We start from the raw sequence: 19,183 nt of genomic DNA, 5'->3' as shown, positions 1-19,183 counted from the left end.
CTTCAGGCTGTAGCTTGGCTCTCAGTGCACATGTGGTTTGATTTAGCAATGGGGAAAGATTAAATAGGAAACTTGGAGAAGCGAAAAAGAACTGTGTCCTTTCATATTAAGAAATTGAACTGCATCTCTCAGAAGCTTTTATCAAAGCTACATTACACCTTAGGACTGAATACCCGGAGCTCTATTACTCTCCTTTATCTGGATCATGACTTAATGGTGTTTAGAGGCCCTTACTAAGTTGTTATCCTCCATAAATGTTACAATTGAGTCAGAAAAACTGTCATCATAAAGCGAAAGCATTATGTATGAATGGTAGGATAGATATATTTGCCATTAGATTAGGATCAAACATAGCAGTCACATCTCATCGGCTTATGTATTTTCTATCTTAAAATTAAAGAAAAATAGTTGGACCAGGCAATAACAGTTGTTGTCAACCTGATTTAGAGGAACAAGAGAAGCTAACATGATGAAGGCAGAAGTCACAAACCATAAGCAGTTAATGTAAGCAATGTCAACACTGATATCTGTAAAATCCTTATGTGTCCAACTTTAGACTTGTTTTACATTTGATGAAAGTGCATTGCTGACACATGCTAACAGGCCTTGCAATGTTTTTTATTAGAAGTTTAAAAGCATCTAATTATTATGTAGAGACATTTAAAGTAGTGGCAGCTGGCATGCCAAGAATGCTGTCCTTGCAGCCTAAATACTGGAGGAGGTGGAAACATCAAATATGACTGGAAATGGTTTAGATCACCTGGTTGTCAGCTGACTTATGTATCCCACCAGACCCTGCTTTAGTGTGATATATTAATGCACTGCTAAACTGAGCACATGACCTGAATCGGACACTATGAATCTATACCCTACCATTCAGGGGAGACCAATGTAATACAAAAATGACCAATGCAAATATACATTTTTGTCAACAGACCAGAGGCGGATCCAGGAGTTGAACAGATCCGGGGGTAAGAGCACCCAAAGCCAGGGCCAATTTTTTGGTTGGTTAATTTGTGCAGAATTTAATTTTACTGTATTGTATGACTACTGCAAACATTAGTGGTAGTAGTACTGATTTATTTTGGTCCTGATTAACTATTTTCCCAACTAAATAGACATAGAAATAAGATAATAAATAAGGTATTAGATCAAAGTATTAGTCTCAACTGAAATGTCTTCAGAAGTTTTGCTTTTAATTATAATTGTTGTAAACTAACTCTGATTCAGTCAGTAGTTGTTTGAAGCAAACTAACTTCGACCCATGCCAAAGGGTTTGGCACAGTGATGACAATAAAAACCAATAATAATTAAGAAAGAAAAATATTTATTGGTTAAGATAGTTTTTCACAGATACAATGAATGAGTTGTTGTTTCGCTATCATGCACTTATACACTGTACAACAGTGGATCCCCATGGATTAGCATTGTCTGAAGAACTGTAACAAATGACCATTGCTCTTGTTTTGTCAATGGAAGAAGACATCTCTCACAGAAACTGTCAATGAAACCAGCGTTCAGATGTCTGATATTATGCACTGTAGTGATTTCTGTTATAAAATAAATTAGTAAAATGTATATCAGAAAACTCTTACCACTTACTGTGTGCATCATATTACACCTCTATCACCGAGATTTCAGTGCAAACACCATTGTAGCCGTAAGATCTATGACACATGTAAGTACCGACAGAATGATGCACACTTAAAAATTCAGATAAAAAGACAAATAAAAAGCCCAAATTGAGATTTATCCTAGTGTTTGGTAGTTGTGGAGCTACATTGGCATACATTTTAATATAATTGACTAAATATTAGTCCAGATCTATAAGAAGTCTTCTAAAAACTCACATTTTTTTTATTGTGACACAGTTAGCTTGATTTACAGTACTAAATATCTATTTCTCAAGCAGCAATGGGTACATCGAGTCTGAAAGACAAAACATTACCTACATAACAAAAGAATCATTCATTCAAATATGTAAAACACAGATAATCATTCTACTGTCTTTTCTCTACCTCCCACAAAAGATGAAAAAAAGGAACACACTTGTTAAATGAATGACAGTAATAAAGCCTTTCTTTATGTTTGCTGCATTATAACAGCCTGAACCCTCTGCCCTGCTACTCTCAAACACACCTGAAAAAAAAGACAAATAAAACCACAAAATGAAAACATAGATTGACAACACATAAATTCAAAGTTTATCAGGAAACAACAGTTCAGACTGACTGACATAGTTACTAAAGAAAAAAAAAGCGAATTATTGAAACTGTCAATAAATATACAGTTTGTGGGGAGTTGATACAAGATGTTTTCTGTGATTTAGAGACACTGGATAGTAGTCAATTTTTCCTCTTAGGTAGGTGTCCTATAGATGCCAAGCAATAAATATTCACTACAACTGTTATTAAGCATTCTCCCCGACACCATGTTGTACTGTACATGTACTCACATGCAGAGGATGAGCCAGGTGGTTAACGCTTTACATACAGTTGCTCTTTGTCTATGCAATGGCATTGGACATTTTAGCCTCTCTTTCTCTGAGTGACTATAATGTGATTGTATTTCAAAACTGGGATATTTATGATATGACTGAAAGCAGAAGAAAAGTGGAAAATTAGAAATCGTGTTGATTCACACATAAATCCAGCTTCATTACACAAGCAATGTGTGGCCGAGTCCATCAAACTGTCGTCAATTCAGACATGAAAAGCACTTAAGTGCAGTGGTAGATAAGGAATTTGGAGACACTGTGTGTGCGTATGTGTGTGTGCATGTGTGTGTATGTGTGTGTGTAAAAAACTGTCTTTTACTTTGCTATTTCATACTTTTGACCATCCTTCCTGTTGGTTATTATGTCTCATGCTGAGCTACACAGCTTTATAATAGAGTGCATAGGGTGACCATACAAGTGATCACACAAGTAAAAAAAAAAAATCTAAAACCACTTATTTAAATGTGAAGATAAAAGTGAATATTAATGCAAGGAACTGTCCTTACCTGAAAAACAACAGCACTAGTCATTTGTACAAATATGTAACACATTTATGTTCATGTGTTTTAGACAAGATATATGTTGCAGTCGTACTTGACATGACTGTTAGGAGCAAAAATTGAAGTAATGTGACATCATTCTTCAGTAATAGTTCTAAGGAAGGAGGTGAGGGTTAATAGCTTGGTGGACAAAGCAAATGGCTTTGGCACAGGGGAGTTTATATCGTATCTCCCACAAACTCACTTCTTTAATTAACCATAACAAAGTGGAAAAGGTAAAACATTGAAAGCATGGGGAGTTTTGTTTTGTGTATACCAAACTGCCCATTATATTACTGCCCACAATCAGAATGGACAGTCACAATGTGCTCATGTCAATGTGGTTTCGATCATTTTGCCAACATATGGGGGTGTGAGACATGTGGTGATGGGGGATTTGTTTCTTATTGCTGCTGGGCTGTGCTGCGCTGTGCGTGCATTAAAAAAAGAACAACAAAAATGAACCACAGTTCAGCCTAGAAGGCAAATTTGTACCTGTTGTTCCTGGCCAGATGTTAAAAAGACACAGCTTTCAAGTCATCCTGTTGTAAAGCTGTCACCTTCATTGTAACGGAAAATTCTGTAACCAATAGGAAGCATAGCAGAAACTATGAAAACATATTTTCCTTCAACAAAAGCTTGGCAAGTTAAAAAAGCAAACGAGTCACTTTGACCAGTGTGCTCCTCTGTTCTTGTACTGAAGAGTGACTGCTTCTAAAGGAACACCTCTGTTAGACGCCGTTCCTGCTCTGTTCTCTTAAAGCTGGGTTAGCTCCACTAAAAAAAAAAGTTATGGTAAAAGTCATCAAAATTATTTGCAACTTGTACCTTTGACAGTGTTATATAACAAGTTTTAATGTCTCTCTGATTAACTAAGAGTCTCTATGTTGAAGACAGTGACTGAGGATAGCCCCACCTCCTGCTTGAACCTATGTGATTGAGTGTTTCCTGGTTCTCTGGCTGCAGCCACATGTCATCAGCCAGGCAGGGAGGAGGGAGGAGGTGGAACCGGGGTTTACACGTCCAGGTCGTCTGGCCTGGCTCTACTGCTCATCCTGCTGCTGGCCCGGCTACAAGGCCTGGCGTCCATCAGAGCCAGCGGCTGCAGCTCGTGTCCTGCTGTTGAGGACAGTTTCTTATGCTCATGGGTATCATCGGGGAAGTCAAAGGCTTGTGCGTGGGAGTTTGAAATAGTGCTTCCTCCTCCATTCTGGCCGAGACGGTTCTGCTCTGTGGAGTAGTTGGCCCAGTTCTGCTCGTTTGCCTGCTTATTATAATTACGGCATGAGCCAGTTCCCCGCTCCCCGGTGGCCAGTTTATAGCCTGGAGGAGACATGGGTGAGAGTGGAGCAGTTGGAGATGAACAGCCATTATAGTAGGCATACTTGGCAGTGGACAGTTCTTTAGCGGTGTGGCTCAAAGTGCCTCCACTGGGGTAGAGTGTGGGAGGCTGTTTGCCCTTCACACGATCTTTGATCCTCTTAAAGAACACATAGAAAAGCTCAATGACGTTGAGCAGTAGGGACACAAGTGAAACCACCAGCATGAAGATGATGAAGACGGTCTTCTCTGTGGGACGGGACAGGAAACAGTCCACCCTGTGTGGGCATGGATCCCTCTCGCAGGTGTAAACTGCAGCCAGGCTGAAACCGTAAATGTACCACTGGATAACCAGAAAGCCCACCTCAAATATAGACTTGAAGAAAATGCTGAATATATAGGTTCTGAGCAGAGCACCTTTCATCTTCACTTTGCCGTGCTCCTCAATGCCATACTTAAGCTTTTTCATCTCAATTTTCTTCAGCGGAATGTCAACATCTCCTCCGTCATTTTGCACGGCTTTAAGCTCGTCTTCCTTCCTTTTGAATTTCTGTTCCTTCCTGTTCAGATAGAAGACATGAGCCAAATAAAGGAGGGTTGGTGTCGACACAAAAATGATCTGAAGGACCCAGAAGCGAACGTGAGAAATGGGGAAGGATTTGTCGTAGCAGACATTCTCACAACCGGGCTGCTGCGTGTTACATTTAAAGGCAGACTGCTCGTCTCCCCAGGCGGATTCCACTGCAGTACCCAGAACCAGGATCCTGAAGATGAAGAGGACAGACAGCCAAACCTTCCCACCAGCGGTAGAGTAGGCCTGGACCTTGTCCAGTAGACGACCCAGAGCGCTCCAGTCACCCATCCTCAGGGAAAGATAGCTGGTGAAACAAATAGGGCAATGTTCAGCTGGCAATAATATATAGACAGTATCAACCATCAGAACATAGTTTAGATATAAACACTGCTGTACTGAGCTTACATAGATACAGTGTAACATATGTATGCTCCAACTATAGTTTAGATTCTTAGAGAAGAGTATGATCTAGACCTGCTCTACATGTAAAAGTGCATTGAGATGACTTTTTGAGATTTGGCGCCATAAAAATAAAGATTGATTGATTGACTGATTAACGTCCACAGCATTCTTGACATTTGCTATTTTTGGCAGCATAATATGATCAAGCAGCATTATTATTGGAGGAGACAAAACTAGAAGTTTCATGACGCAAAACACAAGCTAATCCAATTACTGAGAGCAGAGACAGCAAACTGTTTTACGCAACGCTGCCCTTTAAATCGAGACAAAGATGTGAAAATCTGAAATAAAATCTCTTATTCATTAAGTGAGAACCTTTGAGTATTCTTCAAAAACTATAAGAACTGGTTTAGATTACATTTATAGAGTTTAATCTAGTTATTTAATCTAATTCTTTATATCCAAAAGGTAATTAATGTCTCTTAGTCTCAAGCACAGTTATTAACCTAGTCAGCTCTCCTGGAAAACATATTTCAGTCACATGAGAGGATTCTACTAAGATTATTTTTCTCTGCTGCACTTCTAAACCTCTTTCTCTAACCTTCAAACAATATCAAGTGAGAAAACCTGCTAACTATTGCCTTGTACAGCTTTATCCCTTTTGAAAATGTGTAACACATGTTAACAACTCAAAGTAGTCTTTAACACTCTCATTGGTGCAGTAATGAAAGGTCCTGTTTCAAGTTTTAAAACCTGTTGCAAGCCTTCTTCGATAAGTTTTCTTGTCTGTGAAACGCAGAGTGAGGAGGAGAGATTAAACGAGGTATAAAGGTCACGAAGCCGGATCGTCGGCGGACCCAGCTTGTCTTGCTGTGCAGAAATGTAAAAGTTCAGAGAAGAAAATCTGCTGAATGCTGTTGTCTTAGCCAAACTGTTCAGAATGAGGTTGCTGGAAAAAGCCACTATGCTGCATGAATGTGTACCCAATCTGATAAGTGTGTCTGTGGCTGAACAGACACTAGAGCTAAATCTAGTCAATTGGGCCTATTGTGAGCTTCTTTACATTTCCAATAGCTGATTACAAAGTCTTGATTAGACTGGCTTTCCAACTAAATTATACTTTCATTTCACTACAATTAAAATAGAATCTGAGTCAGATGTTAGATGTACAACACTGACTAGTTAACTTTGCAGCACTGTGGACTCACCTTTGGACTCATTTCCTAAAATTTAGCGCCACCTTTGGTCAAAGGTAACCATGGCTGTCTGCACACTCAGTATTCATGAAAAAGGTGTTAAAGGTCCAAGGAAAAGGTTCTTTAAAGAATTCTTTCTATGAAACTGTTGGGACTTTCTTGGGATCTTTAAGGGTCTTAGTAGATCCCAGGGTGATTTTTTACTTTAATTAAATGATAAAGCACATATAATACATTTCAATCCAGGTTCCACTCGCACCTTCACAGCTCAACCATCCCATATGAAATCTTATCAGCAGTCAGGTGTAGGTTTGGTGACTCCAAATTGGGTTAGGGTTAATTGGGTTAGGGTTCTTTGCCCCCACTCTGCATATAACTAAGAAGGGCTGGCACAAGATCAGTGTAGATTGTATGTGGTGAAGAAGAAAAACCTCCAACAGGTACACAAAAGGACATTTTACTTCAGAGAGCAAGGGACAGGGTCATGCTTCCAATAAAGAGGTTCATGTGGATAAGTAGGAACCTTCAGTCTAATCCACATGGTGCCAAACTAACAGCATGTGCTCCCACTTATCTTATAATAAAGTGCATACACTGTCTCCTCCGACCTGGACAATATCCAGAATTCATTGACATTCTGTAGAAATTCCTCTGAGCATGTCCGAACTCTCAGAGTTACACATGAAGAGTAAAATAGGAGGTAATGACATAAGGGAAATAATTTTGTTTTTGGTTATTAGACATAGAAGATCCCGCCACTTTCTACATGAGTGAGTTTTGTCTGGCGGAAAATGACCAAGACAGAGCAGAACAATAGACTCCAAGACAATGGCTCAATGAGCAGACCTCTGAAATCCCTCTGAAGACAGTAAAGTGGGTTTACATGAGAAGTCACTAGACATGAATGAAAAACTGTCCAAATTACTGAGCATTCCTCTAGTTTCTAGGTTCCTGGTGTCATGGAGCAACTGAAAAAGGGGTTTTTAAAGTACATTTATCACTATATTCTGGGAGATGTATGAGTCTTTAATTATACAACAGAACTTTTTTCAAGTTGAAAAGTCCAGGACCAGGACCACACTGCGACAGAAAAATTAGGATTTAGTTTGAAAGAGTTTCAGCGTTTGATAGGCTAAATGAAGCAAAAGTTATTCCAATAGGTTAATAGCTGTTATTCTGTCGTTTATCATCTGTTTCTCTCTGTAGAAGAACCCCAAACTGGTTTTCTAAACATCACATTTAGTTCAAAATAATTAATGAAATGAAGACAGAGCGCTTTTTCTCAGAGTGAAGGAAAAGGAAGGAAACATCCTTTAGTCTGCTTTTTTCATGTAAATTGGGAGCGCAACAAAACTTTTCAGACTCTTCAGAAGTGTGTTTAAGAAAAAACATAAACTTACCTCAAAAGTTACAGAGATGAAGAAAGTAGGGAGCCGGTGAAACTTTCTCCGCCACTTGTTGAAATCACTCCTTAGCGAAGTTGAAATCCACGTTGGGACCCAGAGGCAAACTGAGCCTAACTTGTCAAAGCTCCCTTATAACAGTCCCGTCAGAGGAGTTAGTCACCTGATCTCTACGTCAAAAGTCCGAAGTATGAAACCCCGGTCCTGAGGGAGGAAGAGGAGGAAAAGAGTCCTGTACAGACGGTAGAAGATATTGTTTGTTTTGTTCGTTCTTCTCCATACATAACATTCAAGTTGTGATGACAAACTGGAACTTAAAGAGAGGATGTGTCCCTTTCTTAAAAGTCATGAAAACCCTGTTAAAAATAAAAAGGGCCCCTGATGCTGTATCTTCACAGTCACAGTGGAAGTGTAATGTCACTATATTTACACAAGTATACACTTTCAGGCAGTTTTTCTCCATTTGATTCATTTACTGTTTTTTTTTTGTTTTTTGTTTTTTACATCCAGCTCTTTAAGTCTTAGCTGGATGTACAGGTTACATTTTACAACGTCGTTTCCGATTAAAATACACACATCAGCTCCACCTCAACCACCTACATCATTAAAACGCTGCTTACTCAAGAATCCAACACATGAATACTAATGGTCATTCAGCATAATGAAGACTTATCCTAAAGCACATTTAACTGATGATGCAGTTCGAAAGTTCATATCATGGTATTGATTATTGAGTAAAAGATCTGACTACATCGGCAGACATTTATTATTAGATTGCATTTAATAAGTATGAAAACTTTAATGGCATTATTATGAGATTTCATTCCAGTGCACGTCAACGTGATTTTAGTGTGACCATATTTTTTTTTTCTAAGAAGCAAAACTGTACTAAACAAGTGGAAATGATTCACCCAGATTTATTCCCAAATTTAACAAAAAAAGAAAGAAAGAAAAAGATCTAGGCTACAAAACTAGACGTTATTCTCACAATGCTTCATCTGTCATAAGTCAATTAATTATTAAGTTTGTTGATGGCTCATCCATTCGATGATCTTATTTGTGCCTTGCTATTCCGTAATGTGTTTGTTTTTTCCTCAAAGCCGTGAGTTTTAGTGTTTTCTTCTCATTGCTTCTAGAGTTCTCTCGCTTCACTCTTTGGTTTATGTTAAAAAGCCTATGTGGTTATGAGGTCTAATCATCTCTTATTACGTTAAAATAAATAAATAAACAAAACAACTAAAAGTTAAAAGTTAAAAGAATGGCACCATTCCTTAATTCAAACTGTGTAGGGTTTTTTTTGTAACTTTCCATAAAAAGCACTCTGGTCTCATACATTGCACTTCGCCGATACACAGCACCACCTGGTGACAGAAATAATTCATTGCAGGTGTATGTGGGGACATTACTTTCACGCTTCTGTGTACATGTATTTTTTTTATTATCATTATGATTATTATTGTAAGTGTTAAGCTGACTGTTCACTTTTAGGGCTTAATGCGGCCATAGGCTTAACCTCAAACACACACAAACACAGAGGGAGAAGTTTCATTTCTGTAATGGCCCTGCTCTTCATATGTCAGTAACATGATTTGATTGTCCATGACCAGCGTTGGGAAGGTTACTTTGGAAATGTGACACCATTTAAGCCCATTTGTGTTCCAAATAAACCCGTGTCACGATTGATTAACAATATATATATATATTAAAAAAAGAATTAAAAACAGCAATATGTATTCAGCAACATGTTCTCAGACAGGTTGTTTAGCTTTGAGCAGCAGTGTGGATTAATCTAATTGGCAGACTAGGGGTGCTGCAAATTAAAAAAGAACCAATCAAAAGCATCAGAATAACCATCACATGGCTTTGCTAAATGACCTTGACTGGAAATGGCAAAAGAACACATTATGCACCTCAAAAACATGCAAAGCAACTACATAAACATTATTCAACATGTAGCTTTTTACAGAAAATATTTCTTTGTAATCATAAACATTTTCATAGGTAACTGTACTTTAATCACACATTTTTCTCAGTAACTCTAATGGACACAGTTACATTTATTTTGTAATAAAATTCTGTTACATGTAACTCCCCGACACTGTTAATCACTCACTATAACTGTGATTTACCCAACTTACATACCTGTCTCATTTTACTAAAGATGTGCTCTGGATTCTCTGACTGCCATCTATTCATTACAACTGGAATCACATCAGAACTGCTGCTTTACACAATTAATTCCAGACAGAACTAAACATAAATACTTTTTCTAAATTGTAAACATTTTTTTGCAGCACATGTTTGCAACTTGTTTTGTCAGTACAATACTTATGTGATATTATGTACTTTCACCTCCTTCAATGAAGACTGACTGAAATTCTTCCAGAGTCCATAATTACAGCTGTACTCGACTCACCATGTCTGACACAGGGGAACTGCTGTCATCGACCAATCAGAGTGCAATATAGTGAACCCTTATTTTTGTAAATTCATTTATTTGATTGAACTTAAGTTGATGAAAAACACAGCAAAGATCATTTGGATATTGTTAACATTATCCTGAAGCACAGATAATTCAATCAAGAAGAACATTTCACATGATCAAACTATTGAACACATAAAAGAAACAGTAAATATTTTAGTGTAAATTAAGCAAAAGAACAACAGAGTGTTGTTCAATGCTGAGCAAACACTCAGCATTGATTCATGTATCAAGTGTCCTTCTCTTTACTGCAGTCAATGTGTTTCTCATCACTACAGTGGTGTGTCACACCGTGAACAGGCAGAGGCAGCATTGGGGAGCCTCCATACTGGTTACTCATGGGCTCCCATGTTGTGTTGGATGGGTACTTCGGTGAATTCAGCATGCCCTGCCGAGCTATAACCTGTTTCCTGCTGTCTCTTCTCTTGTTACAGATCAGGTAGATAATTTCAATAATGTTCAGGAGCACAGATATGCCTGAAACTACAAGCATGAAGATGATGAAGATTGTCTTCTCTGTGGGACGAGAAATGTAACACTGGGCACCGCTGAAACGAGCACAAGGTGGAGAAATAGTACAGTGGAAGTAGGCGACCATGAAGATGGGTCCATAGATGAAGAATTGGCCCACAACGAATCCCACCTCCAGAATGATTTTAAAGATCAGTTGGGTCATGTAAGTGCAAAAGAGGATGCCTTTTATCTTCACCTTCCCTCTCTCATCTGTATATTTGGGCCTCTTCAGTATTTTTCCATTAGTGTTGCTTTGCAACTGCTCCAACATCCTCTTCTCTTTATGAATGATGTGAACAGCATGGCCCAGGTAGAACAGGGTAGGTGTTGACACGAAGGTGATTTGCAGGACCCAGTAATGAACGTAAGAAATTGGGAACATCCAGTTGTAGCAGGCGTGTTGGCATCCCGGTTCCTGAGAGTCGCACTTGAATTCAGACACTTCGTCTCCCCAGACTTTATCTGCGGCAGCACCCAGGACGAAGATCCTGAACAGGAAGAGGACACTCATCCAGATCTTCCCTACCACAGTAGAGTGAGACTGGACCTTGACTAGCAGTTTGGACAGGTAAGACCAGTCACTCATGGCTGTAAACTAATATCTGAAGTGGGGGAGAAACATGCTGTTGTGGGTTAATCAATAAATGGGAGCAGTATAAAGAACATTTCCGTTACTGACAGATAAGACTGGATATACTTAAAATAAAACAGGTATGGTATAATTTCTAACACTCATAAAACTGAGGCTATGAGATGAGATATTTATTAAACTACTAAGAGTAGTAGCTGATGTATATGGTAGCTTCACACCATATACATGAGAAGAAACTATAAGAAATAAAGAAAAATTGAGGGGGAAAAAAGTATGTTGTTGGTAGATGACATATGAATAAACAATCTGGAATCTAGCATCACACACACAAAAAAGTCTGCAACAGTAAAATGCACAAAACAAAAAGTGGCGTAATATCTTTAGCTAAAAAAAACAAACAACAGCAGCTACATCTGGTGAACTAAAGCTACCCTGATGTGAATTATACATATTGCGTCATACATCACACAGTTATTGCAAAACATGTCAATAAGGTGTGTGCTCAGCTTGAAAATAACATTAAATTAAATTTAATTCCAAAGATCTGTGATGAGAGGGTTTTTATTCTAGTTTAAGTTTATGAATAGGAGAAATAATGAACCTCCTTTTGCTTTTATGTTGGTCCAAAATTTCACTTAGCAGTTTAGCATTCCTCTCACCACCTCTTGTCGCACTCTTGCCACCTGGAAGGAGGCTCCAGAGCATCCATGCAAGAGCTTACACGACTTTATAGTTTTTTCTCCGTATGCGGCCCTCCATCTCTAGCTCCTACATCATGAGATGACACATCACATGCACTAGCACACAATCTGCACTACCTGTCCCTTAACCTAACTGCACAAGTAAACAGATCAGTACTTTAAAAGCTGCTCTTTTTATGATCTTAAGTTTTAATGTTTTTTTATCACAAAATGTATTTTATTTGATTTTAAATGTAGAAAATGACTGATTGGTCAAAAACGGCATTTTGCTTCTACATATGCTGAGTGTATTTGGAAATGATAATAAAATTGATTCTGAAATGTAGGCACAGATGTCCCAAAGCCATGGCTTTATAAATACATGATCATTTAGAGACATTATTATGATGGAAGCAGGATGCTCAAACTATAATATACCCATATGGAAACTTGGAACAGCAACTGGTAAGCCTTAAGGAAACACTAAAATATATCCAGTGACATACTTATATGTTAATTAACAGGTGTCTTAATTAAATCTTACAAAAACATAAAATGTACTTGCCTGTCAGGACTCAGTTATAAGACATTCTATGCCGAGGGCACAAAGCAATGAAGGGCGTGATTCGCTGACCAGGATGAGACTTAAATACTGTTGAGTCGGGTGGGTTTGGTCAGCTGCTCTCAGCTTCTCCTTTCACGTAGTCAAACTTGTGATTTTGGTGAATCTGATGAAATCGGCCATTCTCAGTTCCTGTCACGGAAGCCTCGATGTCTGTTAACGCAACATTTTTTTGTTTTACCTCCCACTTTGACAGAAAGACAAGTCATCCAACCTCCCACCCAGATTGTGCTTGATGTAAAAGATACTCCCTGGTTATGTGAAATGCGAATGTGCAGAAATGCAAGTTCATCTCAGAGGGAAGATCTGAAATTGCAATAATGGACAAATGGGTGGTAGTTAACATTTAAATGTGTCACTATGGTGAGAAATGTCAGACTCATGGTGCAACATGTACAAGAGCAACATAAAGCCATTTTTATATTACAGTAAAGAGCAGTAAACAATATAATAATAATGTGGATTTAAGAGAACATACAAATTAGGACTTGGTTGACTTACAGATGTATAGGGCAGGGCGTTACCAGAAATATTAAAACAATATTTTGTTTTAGTTCAGAGGATTAAGACCAGAGAAGGAAATGTAATTTCTGCCAAATCTGTTTAGCTAAATGCCATTCAATTCTAAACGCTACACTTTTAAGGTTTTTCCAAATTAATTTGCAAACATTTTGCTGTTAACTTTAACTATCGAACAATGACAGGGACAACTTCCACAAGGAAATGGGAAAAATCCATGTGGATTGACCACGTGCACTCCAGAGCAACACTGCTTAGTTTCAAAGCGACTGTTTATTTTTTGGTGAACCTATTGTCATCAGTCAACAGGACGACATCATTTGTTTGTATTTTCCAGCCTGTCTGATCCCCATCTCCATATACATCAGTGTTGTTTTGTATGAATCATTACTAACACTGTCGGTACCAGCATAACTTGAATAACAAGAATAGTGAGAAACCCTGAATGTGTGACACTCCACAGGGTAGTATAACTCATATGAACCCAAGACAACAGGATGAAGTGAAACTATTTATGTTAAGACTGACGTTTCTGATGTCTGCTGTCAAAAAACAATGAGGATGTAATTTTAAAATAATAATTCTGTTTGTGTCTGGCAATAAATCAAGAATGTATTTGTAATGCATTCTGATGGTATGTGGGGAAAAAACAAGCACAGGGAGAGCCCTGTTTCCATTAAGGAAGTTCCTGGTAAAAGTTAGATGTGAATGAAGTTCAGTATGCATATATATCATGACCAGACGCACAAAAAAAGTCTCTTGGAGCCATACCCTAACTCCAAAAGAAAGACCATTTTGATTCGAATTTGCGTTTTTGGCACCATTTTCGCCATTTCCATGCCTTGTACTGTAACAAACTCCTCCTAGAGATTTAATCAGACCAACTTCAAATTCACTCAGTGTCATCTTAAGACATTGGAGATGAAAAGTTATCAAAATGTTTTGCCTCCATTATACCTGCTGGGCGTGGTGCTGTAGGTGGAGGGTTAGGTCAACAATACATCTGACAAGCAGACTCCATAACCTTACTAAAGCTATTATTTTAATCCCTATGTTAACAGTGATTTGTAACTTCCTGCAGATAGAAGCATCAGACAAAAAACACTTCTTTGTCTTTCTAAAGCACAGTTCTACCTGACCTTAAGCCTAACCCTTGTTGCTTGGAATGCTGATGAGGCACTATGTCAGAGTTGTGACATCTGAAAATCATCATGAAACATTGAGATATTTTCACATTGCAGACTGATGATGAATTCAAGGATGTATTTGAACAAATGAGTATATTTAGATGTTTTCTGAAGGTCAGGAGAGGCCAGTGCTCCTCCAGGGCCAGCGCCTGTGTTCATGGTGGTTTCTCCCAATCTCACTGTTTCCAAAGTCCATACAAATACTACTGATACTAGTTAGTGTCAACATGTAGTGCTGAACGTAATAGTGAAATTATTTGTTAGCATATAAACAATAATGTATGATACTTTATCAGTCACAAAAATAAGAGCGTCGCTACTATCTATTTATTTGATATTCCTCCAAATTGAAAACCATATAGCACAATACCAATCTTGAGTTATATCAGGGGGAAAAAATATAGTGGTCATCCATCCAATGACCCTGATGAAGGCTGCAAGCCAAAACGTGTTGGTCTACTAATGAAGTTCTCCTATACTACTACTGTTGCTGGTGCTTTGACTTTCTTCAGACTTTTTTTCCTTCTCCATGCACCTTGGAAGTAGGTGAAGTTAGAAACCTCTAGGGCTGGGCAATTATGGCAAAAATCTAAATCACGATTAATTGAACTTTTGATTATGATTAATGAAGGATTATTTCCACCCTTGATGAACTATTATGTATTTTCAGAGTTTCTTTAGTTTAGTATTTTACACTGCTGCTCTCACACATGAGTATCTTTATGGAGTGAAAATAAAGATGTTTTATGGTGTGACATTGTGGTTAATGTCTAGTTTACTTGATTAGAACTATGTAAAGATCATGGTTTGGGTTCAAATGATCACTGGAGACACGTTTTCAAATTCCTTAAAGATATGCAACCTTTACTGTCATGGCAACAGTGAACACCGCCATTAATTGACATGAGCAAGATTAAGTCCATTAGAGTTTTGAAATGTCGGTTTAGATTATTTTTTGATTAATTGCCCAGCCCTAGAAACCACCACCCTGTTTCTACACACATCCAAAGGAGCCAACAATAGACCAATGCTTCATATTTGTGACAGATAGTTTGGACCTGGACCAGGTACTTGAGACTTCAAACCTGAATGTAAAGAAGATTATGGAGCTTTGGTGTGATGTTCTTCCATGTGTTTCAACTGTATTTTATAAATTGTGACATCTCAGATATACCCAACTTCAGGACCGTCATCATCAATTATTTTGTTTGGTTTAAGGAAGCAAGGGACAGACAACAGTGTCAGTGATTTTCCTTTAAATGTATGTGAACATGACATAAAAATGTATTTTTTATTATCATGCCATAATTGTTTAACAGGTGTTTGGGTGGCATCGTGGCTGCTGAACTGAACTCAAATTCAACACAACCTCGCCACCACAGATGGGTTGTAGCTGCTGTGGCAGTGGGCCAATCACATGTCGTATAAAGTCGAAGAACACTTGCATTGATTAGCTGTGAACAAGTCCATACAGATCATATTTTCTAGATCTGGGTGCAAAAACGATTGATCAGGTATCGTTTGATGGGAGACGTTTTGATACTACTTGATATGGATTTATTTCAGTCAATACCTTAAAGATATCCAGTAATGATACCCAGCCCAAGTCACGTCACAATTAACCAATGACCAAGTATAATCAAATACCTACCTTAAAAAACTTCTTTCTGATGTTTTCTTATTACCACTATTGTAGGGCATAATAGTATCTGAATATTTCTGATGTGACCACACCTGTTGCTTGCCACAGTTCAGCTACAGTCGTAGCCCATGGGCAAAATCAGGACCTCAACATCAGGTAAAGCAGCACCTATTAGACCAGCTGATGAACAGAAAGCCTAGAGCTTTCATGATACTTGAATTTATATAATACAATACAAACAAGTTTATTAATCCAACCAGAGGAAATGTGTTTCTGCCTCTTTGGCTGGTTAATTGAAGCTTGGCTATAGTGTCATAAAGTTGCCAGAAGTTCAGCATCTTGGCCAAAGGTAACTTAGCAAACATTTTTTCAAAAGAGCTGATCTGATGTCAGCAATCGGTAACTGAGCTGTCACGCTTATCATCAGCCCATTTCAACACAAGGCTTTAGTGACAGACTAGCACGTTGTTAGGGGGTGTGGGGAGTCAGACATGGGCGGAAACTGATGATTCTGCAATGTCTGCCTAAATTATAAGAGGGAAGTGAGAGACTTGAAGTCATAGCACAAGGACTGACTGAAGAAAGCCGGGCGCATACTTAGGTAGGAACACTTACTACTGTGTGTAGAGTTATTGTGCAAATGTAATATCAATTATTAATCATTTAAATGTGAAAACCATGACAGAAATGTTTTGTTTGATAATGTTTGTTGAGTGAACAGTCCAGTAAATATTAGTAACTCACCTGTAAAATGTTTTTAACTATAGATGTAAAGTTTCTTGAGATGACATAACTATCTGACAGCGACAATTCAATAATACTGTGATTGGTGTCAGCTGGTTATGAAAAAAAAATTATAGTGACATTGTGCACTGAAAAACACTGGACATGAGGGTTACAGTGGACATGAGGGTTAGGGTTACAAAATGATTCCATTCTATAATCTTTCTTTGCTAATAATCTCAAAATACTGGTGCTTTGTTTTTGAGTGTATTCATTAGGATGTCAGGCTGCTGAGCAACACTCAGAATGTGTAGTTGACTTTCTTTTTTTTTTTAATAAGTGGATTTGTTTTTATCTAGCGAGCTGAAATTCTGTAATAGAAATTATTTGGGCTGTCTTGCAAAAATCTGAGACAGCTACACTTAATTCATTGCTGCTTTCTAAGGCTTAACACAGATGAGTATATTACTGGAGGTCTTCATTCAGTCAGTTTTATTTACATGAAGTTTCATAATGGTTTAGTTTTCACATGGAACTCATTCTAAAAGTCAAACTACAGCAACTGGTCCTCACACCACTGTATTAAAATAGGTAATAGGCCAGTGTTTTGCAAACAACCCATGTGACCGTTCCAAAAGTCATAGTGACTTTTGCTTTTTGACTTTGGTTAATTTGATCTCTATGGTCAAATTAACCAGACAAATGTGTCATTTCTATGGTTAATTTGATTATATTATGAGTTGTTGTTGTTTATTTTTGCCTCCTCCTGAACTGCTACAACAATTGTGAATTTAAAACTTTAAGTTACATAAAGCAACCTACCAAATCATACCTAATTCATACCTAATAAAGTGGCTGGTTAGTGTAGTTGTCCCTGTTCTTCCATGTCCAAATCTTGTCTCCACTTTGAATTGCCCTACATGTAAAATGTCCTACATAACTAAGGATGCCTCAAGCTGACTTGACAGACATATATTGTCTCTTGCAGTGCTGTTGGAGCCTGGTTCATCATGGGGGAGTGGTCTATCCTGTCTGATTTGTTGGACAAGGTGCAGTTACACTCCACTGTAGTGGGGAAGGTGTGGATGAGTGTTCTTTTCCTCTTCAGGATCTTCATTCTGGCTGCTGGAGTAGATAAAATATGGGGAGATGAACAAGCAAACATGTTCTGTAATGTCCACAGTCCTGGCTGCAGGAACGCCTGCTACGATCGATCCTTCCCAATGTCTCACACACGCTTCTGGGTCCTCCAGATCCTCATTGTCTCAACACCAACACTCATCTATCTGGGACATGTCCTGTTGGTGATTCGCAGAGAAAACAAGCTGAGAAGACGCCAGGAACAGAAACTTGATAAGAATGGAATGATTAAAGCTCCAAAATATTCCAATGAACGTGGCAAAGTTCAGCTCAAAGGTGTCCTGCTGTGCAGCTACATGACGCAGTTGCTGTTCAAAGTCATGCTCGAAATAGCATTCATTGTAGGTCAATACTACCTCTATGGCTTCATATTTATGCCTATGAAGATTACATATTCAGAATACCCCTGTCCAACACCAGTAGACTGCTTCATAAGTCGTCCCACAGAAAAAAACATTTTTATCATCTTCATGTTGGTCGTGGCCGTCCTCTCTGTGCTCCTCAACATTGTGGAGATGTTCCACCTAATGATCTCAAAGATGCAGGAGAGAAAAAGAAGGAAGAGTGACCCTTTCCCCCTAGGAGAAATGCACTCCTTCAAAAAACCAGACCAATATTCAAGTGAGAGAGTTACACTTTGTTGAAGGAATAGATTTGACTTGACTGAGGTTTTCAGCTGAGATGGATCCTGAACCTACAAGGGACCTCGATTCTTGCTTTAATCAATGTTGTTTGACATAAAAAGTCACATCCAGATTTAAATAACCAGAGTACAACCTATTATTTACTTTTTACTTCATACTTTATATGAATCAGTTATGTGGTAAGAAACGCTATCTGCCAAACTGCACACAAGTGGTCGATGTAAAAAAGACATTCTGATCTAAGAACTACTGAATATGGACTTCTACAGAGTAGTGTTCTGAGTCTGCTTTCCTTTTTTGGTATACTGATGATTGTATGCCCTGTGTTTTTCATAGGCAATTGGTTGTGGCTGTGTATCAATATGGTCAAGAGCAACCAAGCAAAGATTAAAATGTTTTCAAAAGTGTGTTTTTCATTAGAGGTTTGTATCCAGCAAGAGTAATGATGGACATTATTTTCATTTTGTGATATTACCATTTTGTGTTTTTAACTTTTTTCAATTACAGC

The 19,183-nt window shown here is 38.2% G+C and overlaps 3 protein-coding genes across 3 annotated transcripts; 1 reads left to right on the top strand and 2 right to left on the bottom strand.

Moving 5' to 3' along the window:
* Positions 1-1,339: 1,339 nt before the first annotated feature.
* On the bottom strand, positions 1,340-8,015 carry gja1b (gap junction protein alpha 1b). Its single transcript, XM_053337362.1, has 2 exons — positions 7,929-8,015; positions 1,340-5,234 (listed from the first exon to the last, which is right to left on the bottom strand). Exon 2 carries the CDS (start codon positions 5,216-5,218, stop codon positions 4,052-4,054), a length of 1,167 nt encoding a protein of 388 aa, XP_053193337.1. The 5' UTR covers positions 5,219-5,234; positions 7,929-8,015; the 3' UTR covers positions 1,340-4,051.
* A 2,243-nt stretch (positions 8,016-10,258) lies between these two features.
* On the bottom strand, positions 10,259-12,811 carry LOC128377417 (gap junction Cx32.2 protein-like). Its single transcript, XM_053337364.1, has 2 exons — positions 12,764-12,811; positions 10,259-11,528 (listed from the first exon to the last, which is right to left on the bottom strand). Exon 2 carries the CDS (start codon positions 11,510-11,512, stop codon positions 10,643-10,645), a length of 870 nt encoding a protein of 289 aa, XP_053193339.1. The 5' UTR covers positions 11,513-11,528; positions 12,764-12,811; the 3' UTR covers positions 10,259-10,642.
* A 3,853-nt stretch (positions 12,812-16,664) lies between these two features.
* LOC128377418 (gap junction Cx32.2 protein-like) lies at positions 16,665-19,061 on the top strand. Its single transcript, XM_053337365.1, has 2 exons — positions 16,665-16,769; positions 17,880-19,061. The coding sequence occupies exon 2, from the start codon at positions 17,902-17,904 to the stop codon at positions 18,673-18,675; it is 774 nt and encodes a 257-aa protein (XP_053193340.1). The 5' UTR covers positions 16,665-16,769; positions 17,880-17,901; the 3' UTR covers positions 18,676-19,061.
* Positions 19,062-19,183: the final 122 nt, after the last annotated feature.

The sequence above is a fragment of the Scomber japonicus genome, chromosome 17 (assembly GCF_027409825.1).
Source record: "Scomber japonicus isolate fScoJap1 chromosome 17, fScoJap1.pri, whole genome shotgun sequence".
Classification (NCBI taxonomy): Eukaryota; Metazoa; Chordata; class Actinopteri; order Scombriformes; family Scombridae; genus Scomber; species Scomber japonicus.
The sequence above is the reverse complement of the archived record's forward strand: the minus strand, read 5'-3'. Positions and strand labels throughout refer to the sequence as shown.